A 9,107-nucleotide genomic window follows, 5' to 3' on the forward strand; every position below is an offset into this window, starting at 1 on the left:
TTTTCTTCTTTTTTGCTCAATGTGGGAAGTCTCTGAATCATAAAATTGAGAAAAACTTACTTTATATAAACTATAAAAGGCCAACCAAAGTCAAATTATGTTTGATAAAATGAACAATTTTAAATTAGAAGCCAATATATAATATTAGTATCTAAGAGAAACTCTGGATATAGAAACATATTTTAAGTTACTTTTCATTTTTAACAATGAACATACTAAATTTTATCTTTTTAATGCTATTTTTAAAGCAATAATGGAGGTAAGAAAATATTTACTCTTGAAAATATTTTTAGCAGGGTCTAAAATTAAAAATATCATTTAACAAGGGTAGTAGGCAAAAGTGTTACAAGCATAAACTGGAGTCATTGGTCTGTCTGCATTGAAATTGGCTCCATGATTTACTAGCTATGGCTTAAGGCAAGTTATTTAAACACTCTGAACTTCACTATCTTATTTGTGAAACAGAGGTAAAGAACACTCTACGCTTCTTGGGGAATATTGAGATTACGCATGTAAAGCACCTAATACTGCCCAGCACATAGTAAGTGCCCAATAAATGTTAGCTGTTATTATTATGGGTACAGAAAATCAAATCCAGTATTTGCAAAGTGTCTACATTAAAGGTTGACTATCAGAGAAGTCAAAATTCAGTCTCTCAAAAGTCTTATTTTTATACAAAGTTTTGAAATTAAAAAATGAGAACCTAAAAAAAATACAAGTTATAGGAATTACCAGTAAATTCTTCCTAGAAACACAAACTATATCCATTTATCAGATTCTTCCCAGCATAAGCCTGAAAGTCTTCTCGTACCTATAATTACTTTCTTATTTTTTGTCTTTTACGTATTTTGAGTTAATCTCATCAGTTTTGTTGATGAAATGTTGAAGAAACCATAAAACTACACATAGCACTCTACACTATTATAGAATGTTTGGTCCTCCTATCAGAAATATTGCTTAATGTAGCTATTGAAAACCTTCCCAAAAGAAACTTTTTTCTTTTTATACAAATACAAATAAAGTTAATTAGTTGGTCTATTCAGTTGCAATTTTTTTATTTTTATAAAACTTTCCAAAGTTATGCACATGGAAACTTAAGAATCCCCTAAGGTTTTTACATGCGTAAACTTCAAGTTCACAGTCTGTCCATTTTGAACTATTTATTATTAATGGGAGGCTTAACACAGTAATATCTCAGACAAAGAAGAGGGCATTAATTTTGCAGGCAGTTAGCAATGAAAATGCTAAACCTGAACAATCAGTCACTGACCATTTCCTTATACAGTGTGAGTAGAAGATGTAGACTACAGAATGGGAACAAAAGTGAATATAAAATTTATCTTCCCCAAATACAGCTCTACTTTATACAAGTCTTGAGGTTTACCCAGGACAGCAACAAAAATTAATGCACTCAGGGAATTAGTTCTCCCACTGTCCCAAAAAAAAAAGGCATATATAATTTTAAATTAGAAAAAGTGAACGGCAATTTGCAAGCAAAAGAAAACCAGATTCACACTCTATTTACATTTGTTCTATTCACAGGTCAAAATTAAAATATTTTTCACTAGATAATTAAAAATAAACACTTTAAAAAAACCATAACTGCATTTGCTGCATCAATACTGTGGGGAGGTAACTCTGAATTTAGAAATGCTCTTTAGAGCAAAATTAACTTAACTTTGCGTGGACCAACTGGCCTATCATTTAGGTCTTTAATAGCAGCCACAGCTTCATTATAGTTTATCATAGCAACAATGGCTTCCCCTGTAGGTAATCCTTGCTCATTATACTGTATTGAAACTGAATCAGGAATGATTCTATAACCATGGAAAAAGTCTAGAATCTCATTAACATTAGCTTTAAATGGAAGATTCATTATCTTAATAGGCGTTACTCTACCTGAACTACAATTTAATTTTGGATCAGGCATAAACCTCCCCTCAGGAAAACTTCCCATATTACGCTTTGCAAAATCAAACTTGCCACCCTCTGGGCGACCAAAATTCACAAAAGGGCGATGACTTCTAAAATGATCAGGTGGGCTCCTAAAATCCTCACCAGGAGGTCTAAAATTGTCAGGAAGTCTAGGGTCCTCCTCTGGACCTTCCCTGAAGTCTTCCTCTGGGAGCCGCCTGAAGTCCTCATCAGGACACCTAAAATCTTCCTCCGGGGGGCTCCTGAAGTCCTCATCAGGAGGGTGTCTAAAGTCTTCATCGGGAGGGCCCCTGAAATCTTCATTCGGTAGGTGCCTGAAATCTTCCTCTCGGGGACGCCTGAAGTGCTCCTGGGGTGGCCGCCTGAAATGCTCCTGAGGTGGCCGCCTGAAGTGCTCCTGGGATGGCCGCCGGAAGTGCTCCTGTGGTGGCCGCCGGAAGTGCTCCTGCGGTGGCCGCTTGAGGTATTCTGGGGGTGGCCGCCTGAGGTGTTCCTGGGGTGGCCGCCTGAAGTCCTCCTCAGGAGAACGCCTGAAATCCTCCTCAGGAGAATACCTGAAGTCTTCCTCAGGAGGTCGCCTGAAGTCTTCCTCTGGAAGTCGCCTGAAATCCTCTTCAGGGGGCCACCTGAAATCCTCCTCAGGTGGTCTCCTCCATTCCCCTGGGGGAAGCCGCCTGAAGTCCCCCTCAGGAGGCCGCCTCCAATCCTCAGGTAGTTGCCTGAAGTCTCCCTCTGGGGGCCGCCTCCAGTCCTCCTCAGGGAGTCGCCTGAAGTCCTCCTTGGGAGGCCGCCTGAAATCCTCCTCAGGTGGCCGCCTCCAGTCCTCCTCCCTAGGGTGCCTCAAGTCCTCCTCCTGAGGGTATCTGAAGTCCTCCTCCCAAGGGCACCTGAAGTCCTCCTCAGGAGGCTGCCTGAAGTGCTCCTCGCGAGGGCGCCTGAAGTCTTCCGGGGAGCACCTGAAGTCCTCTGGGGAATGCCTAAAGTCTTCTGGAGGGTGCCTATCAGGCTGTCGGAAATCCCCCTGGGGATGTCTGAAATTGTCCAGTTGCCTCAAGTCCTCTTCCTGATGCCTGAAGTTTTCAGAAGGGCCAACTAAGTATACTGGTGGATCATTTGAATCAAATGAATGGGAATGATCATCTCTCTCACATGACTGTGAATGGTCTTGCATTCTCTCACTGGACATCAAGGAAAAATTTACACCAAACTCCTGCATTTGTGCCTCAGATATAAGTCTTAACAATACCTCTGTCCCCAAGAATCTTCGTCGGTTCAAACGTTCAGCTTTCATGGCCTGTTCTTCTGATTTGAATTTCACCAATGCTTCTCCCAGACCAACTCCTTTGTCATCATAAAGCAAGTAAATGTCATCCTCAGCAAGAGAAAAGTCTGCAAAGAACTTTTGCACTTCAACTTTTGTAACATCAAATGGAAAATTTCTTATATATATGCACAGTTTCTGGCCAGAATAGCCTCCTTGAGAGTATTTTTGTGAAACATGTCCAAGTCTGTCTTTCTCTATTGACACTGGTCTTTTCTTTTCATAACATTCAATGAACTTCAGCATTTGTTTTCTAGAAACTGGATCAATATGAACTGGACGATACTGTAAAACAGTCTTATGTAAACCCAGAGCAGTGTTATAGTCTTTCAGAGTCTTGAACATCACAAAGGCATATCTTGTTCTTCTTTCATCTTTATATAAAAACCTAATCTGTTCATTAGTCAGATCAGTATCTCTAAAGAAATTTCTTAAATCTCTTTTGTTAATACTTAGAGACAGATTTTTTAAGTGAACATAAAATCCAAGAGGGGAACGAGAACGTGTTCTTCTGGGAGATTTTGAATGAGATCGTTTTCGAAAATGTCTATCATTAATTCCTCTTGGTGGAGAATGTTTTTCAGTTCTCATAGGAACGTCACTCTCCTTAACTGCTTTACCACCAAACTCAATCCACTGTTGTTCTGAGCCTTGCATTACTTCTATAAATCTTGAACCCATAAAACTTCTATGACATTTAAGACCTCCTGAAGCATCAATACATGAAGCAAATTTTACTATGGCATCACCATTATTTCGGCCATCATGATGTTTTAAGAAAATTACTCCATCCACACACAAACCAGAGAAAAAGACACGTACGTCATCTTCATTTACTAAGTAAGGCAAACCTCGTAGAAACAAGTAAGGATTCTCGGCCTTCAACGGTCGTGTCTTTCTTGGCCTTAAATCACCATGTCCTGTACCATTAGTATGAAACCCAGCACCTTGATTAATCGGAGAGCCATATCCAGAATTACTTGCTTCTTCTTTAATAGCCTCAACAAAATCAGAGAAGCTGCCAACCCCTGATGCCCCAGATCCTGGTCGCTCTCTTCCTATGCGATCAGTTCTTTTCATTTCTATAGTCTTCTGCATTTCTGCCTTACTACTAAGAAAGAGCTCTACAGATGAATCCTTGATAAACCCTCCTGAACGACTTATGGCACGTCTTGCATCTTCATCTGTTGCAAAAATAATAAAAGCCTCCCCAATTTCCCCTCCAATTATATGCACTCCTCCATCAGGAATAGTCAATCCCGTGAAGAAGTGACGAATATCCACAGGCCCCGCAATAAAAGGAAGCCCCAGTAAACGGATGACTACAGCCATGCTGAGCTCAAACCACAGCAATAATGACCTGCAGACAAAAAGGTACACATAATAGCAAGTCTTATTTTTTAAGTACCTTATCCCAAACTAAGCTTAATAATTATATGGTTCCTACCTTCTTCCACATTTATAAATGAAAACAAGATACGAGTTCACAAAAATATTCTAATTCTTAAAAAAAAAATGAGTAAACTTTCTCCCACCTAAACATACAAATAAACCAACTACTTCGAAGAAACATTTCATATCACCTATCCTATACAGTATGAGCATCAAAAATATCAAATCTTTGTAAGTCTGCCAAGTGCTGCTTCACAACAAGACCAAACTATTTTCAGACTCACTTAGAAACATATCTTCTAGTGAAACATGGGAGAGAGCTTTGTGTATTAAAGAATTTTACCAACCACGATGAATTGTACATATTAAGAAAAGCCATCTATGGTCAGTATATAACTTCTGTTCATGATAATAAATCGCCTACCCCTAGTGCATCACTAGTCAGACATAAAGTACAGAAGCCACGTGTACCTAGATGTACTATTCTATTTTACATTTTTTTGTCAAGCCTCTGTGAAAAGCCTTAAGCTCTGGATATCTTACCTTTTTAAAAATTTCTTGAAGACCTGTTAATTCTGTAAAAGCAACTTAACTGTGGAAAGAAAATGAAATATAATTAATCCTTGGACCCTGTAATTGATCTTAAACAACGCCAGATTAGGATATTCACTTCAGAAGTACCTACTAAAAGTGAAGCAACATAAGGAACCACAACTATGGGCATTACAAAATGGTCTTCTTTGTTCCAAAGGAAAATTAATCATCCCTCAGCAAAAAGGAGGCACAAATTCCAAGCAGACATCTGCAAATTAATTAAAAAACAAAAAACCTTCTGAAAATTAAACCATTGCCCTTGATTGGAAGTGGCAAGAGGAAAGGGGTGATGGAAAAGCTAGATATTTTGATTGGAGTATTGGTTAAGTGAATGTATAAATTTATCAAGGCTAAATGAATTCTATTCTTAAGTTCTGTGCATTTCACTGTATATAAATTTTACATCCATTTTTTTAAAAAAGATAACTGTTCTACAAGTAAAATAACAATTTAAAAACATCAAAAATTCCCAAAAAACTTTCTATCACTTCCGCTCATGAAAAGACCAAACACCTAGCTCATTACTATGTCCAACTCTTGCAATTCTCCTCCCTTTCAAAATGTAAGATCAAATCAAATTAATAAGGCAACCATTCAAAACGATACAATAACTGAACACAGTAATAATGTTTCAAATTCAAAAATCAATTTTTAAACCTAAATCAATGGTGATGATAAGTTCTATATATACGGTTCATGCTTCCACAGAACCAAACTTCCTGACTCCAATATAATTAAGGCAAATACTAAAACATCCCTAAAAATAAAAATCTCTACTACTGCTTATCGTAAACTCCTAAAACAATTACTATTAAAATTCATCTGAAGCCAATTAGAAATGTTCAAATAAGTAAAGAATCTTATTATACTAATAAGTTTTTTCCATTTCAAAAAACTGTCCTGCATTCTACAGAAGAAATCCAAATACAAAGTAGAATAGTAAAAATAGATTAATTTGGAATGTTTGGGGATTATCAGAGTTAACTACTGAAAAAAACCTCAACTTAGTATTTTTTTAAGGAAATTTACATCCAATACTTTCAGAGATACCCAAACTAACAATATATAACGTAGTCTTAGTAAATAAGTTTTTAACACTTGCTAAGTTAATAATTGTAAATGTATGTTTTTAGTGTGCAAATAAATGTTGCTTTCATTTAGTACTTACACTTAAGTACCACTCTTCCACAAGTGGGGTCTGCAAACATATTCTTTAGGTATGCAAGGTTTATTTTCCTTTAAAAAGGGTCCGTAAACGTCCTAAACTACAAGCTAAACGGTGAGAAATTATTTGGAAGAGTCTACATCTCAATTATCAATGCCAAATTGGTATTAAAAATATTAATGAAGTTTACTATTAACATATCTGCACAGCACATGTGTCAGGGCAGAGGGCATATGGCAAATCTCTCTAACTTCTGTTCAATATTGCTCTGAACCGAAAAAACTGCTCTAAAAAGAGAAAATTAAAAAAAAAATCTGTATGGTACCAAAAAAAAAAAAGAGTATAAGCTTAGTTTCTTCCACAAACCAATATCCACACCAACATTTTACCAAAAACTAGAAATGACTTCTGGACTCGCTGTCCACACTACAGTTCCAAGACTCCTTCCTACGCAAATCGACTTAGTTCCTTTTCTACTTTTAAAATATTTTAGAAAGCAGTGTAAGATACACATAATTTTGTCCCTCCTAAACTTTTTAAAAAATTGAAAAGGGATTTACCTTGAGAACACAAACATATCTACCAAAAAAGTCAGGGACCTTTCAAAGGAATAATTATAAGTCAAAGTCAAAAAATTTCTAGTAATTTATCCTCCCTAACTTAAAAATATTTTAACTAAGTGATTCCATGAGTTCAAATCTCATGAATTCCAATTCAAGCAGACTATAGAAAAAAATTATTCTAATTTGCCAGTTAAATATAACTAATACTTAAACTTTTTTGCCCTTGAGTAGGTTAATGTACCATTTTTCCCATTACAATAACACACCTAGGAGATCACCAAGAGAGAACAGCTCTCAAAATGAGCACTTTTCCTGTGGTTCCCATGTTATCTCCTTAAGTAAATTCCCCACAAATTCTAAGAACACTACACACAAATCAAAACACAGGAAAAGTACTCTCCACTTAAAATTTTTCTACCTAGCAAGGCAACAAAAGTATTTTCGTGACTCTGTTGATTTAAAGACAGTGATCAGTTACAACTTCTAACCTATGAAAAGGAAGTGGGTCCTTAAAAGCACATTTAAGGGCAAGTCGCTGAAATAAATAAGCTCATTTTAAATAATTTTGCTGATTTTATCCAACGATTCATCCCACTTGATCACCATTATCACTAAACAATATGAAATGTGCACCTTCTAAACAAGATTGAGAAGGAAACACGAGGGAGGCTAAACCTGAATAGGTACTCTCTCAGATCCATTTGATTTTAAGTCATTTTCTAGACATGGTTAGGGAGATACAACTGCGACTATTTCTTAAAACCCAATGTTATGAGGAAGCACATTCAAATTATAAACGCATGGGTTTCCCCTACAGAAAATGATCTATCCCAGTCCACAATTATTCTTTATGATGATCTGCCTTTCATCCTTTTAAAACGTAGATGGTCAAAATAAAAATCAAAGGCATGACGAGACAGAGCCATAGTCCCCAACAGGAACTGTAAACGAAGACGAATCCACATGGCACAGGATTTCCCATCACATCCATCATTTTCAAACGGGGATCATCCGAAGGCAGCGCTTCTATAGCCCAAAGCCTTTGTCCACACTCCCAGGGCTCAGAGCTTCCTTCTTTCGCGCCAGGCCAAAGTTGCTACGTGAGATCCGATGCTGTCGCCAGACCTTCAGCCAAATTCAGCCTTCAAATTAACCTAGACCGCCCAACCTCCATGCCTTTCCGTTACGCCGTCCCAAGGGCACACATTCCACGCTAATTCGTCAGAGGGGGAACTGCCCTCAAATCTAACTGAAACACTTTGGCCCCTCTCAAGCCTAACCAGCCGGGCCTTCAGCGCTTTTCTGCCACCACTGACTACGATGACATAGCAAAGAAAAATATACCTATGAAATCCTTCGAGATCTTCACTCAAGAAGACTGGGAAGCGCACACAAAACACCACATGGAGGCTGACGGGAGAGTCGGTGTTTAGAAAGGAAAGAGCAAGGAAAGAGAGTGCCCTAACGGCAGAAGCTACGCTAGCTGCTGGCGCAGCCGCCGGCCCCGCCTTTCCCTGTCCTTCCGTCCCCGTCGCCAGCCCCTCCTCACCCCCGACGCCCCAAGGGTAACTGCTTCGCACTTGGCAGTAAACACACACCACTGCAGCTGACTCGGACACACAACGCCGGGGGTGGGGGACACTTCTTGTCGCAGCAACCTCCCCTGAACAGGTGGAGCCCTCCGTGAGCCTAGAAGATGGCGCCCACTCTCCCCTCCGCTCCGGACAAACGGACGTACAGTTTGTCTGCCCATGCGCTCTCCAGGCGTAACCCACCACCCCGGCGCCCTGGCCACGTTTGCGCACGCGCCCTGACACACCCGCTTCCCGTTGTCAAGGGGAGGTGGCGCCCACCACCGCGCCAGCCCGCCCTCGGTTTGCTGAGCTTCTGCGCATGCTCAGATTCCAGCCAACCCGAAAGGCTCCACCAGAGAAAGAAGAGATTCCGCGACGAAGTTAAGAGTAAACCCGTTGCGGTAATGAGAAGCTTGCCCAAGTATACTAGACAAAACGTTCGTAATTTCCAGGAGTTAAGGAAAGCGATGCAAAGGCAGGGAAAAAGCGATTTCCTTGTCTTTTCAGCGCTGCAGTTACTGTGTGCTGTAAGCATCTTCTGAAAGGCTCTTTGTAAACTCTAA

General features: G+C 39.2%; 1 protein-coding gene across 7 annotated transcripts; it reads right to left on the minus strand.

The window, feature by feature from the left end:
- Nucleotides 1–1,038: 1,038 nt before the first annotated feature.
- On the minus strand, nt 1,039–8,807 carry RBM12B (RNA binding motif protein 12B). 7 transcript variants are annotated; one of them, XM_023648286.2, is made up of 4 exons: nt 8,569–8,775; nt 8,315–8,380; nt 5,192–5,240; nt 1,039–4,616 (listed from the first exon to the last, which is right to left on the minus strand). In XM_023648286.2, exon 4 carries the CDS (start codon nt 4,586–4,588, stop codon nt 1,658–1,660), a length of 2,931 nt encoding a protein of 976 aa, XP_023504054.2. In that variant the 5' UTR covers nt 4,589–4,616; nt 5,192–5,240; nt 8,315–8,380; nt 8,569–8,775; the 3' UTR covers nt 1,039–1,657.
- Nucleotides 8,808–9,107: the final 300 nt, after the last annotated feature.

The sequence above is a fragment of the Equus caballus genome, chromosome 9 (genome assembly GCF_041296265.1).
Source record: "Equus caballus isolate H_3958 breed thoroughbred chromosome 9, TB-T2T, whole genome shotgun sequence".
In the NCBI taxonomy this organism is placed as follows: Eukaryota; Metazoa; Chordata; class Mammalia; order Perissodactyla; family Equidae; genus Equus; species Equus caballus.

Bases quoted from the DNA above. Each gene is read 5' to 3' on its own strand.
- RBM12B (XM_005613186.4), bottom strand. From the start codon at position 4,588: ATGGCTGTAGTCATCCGTTTACTGGGGCTTCCTTTTATTGCGGGGCCT.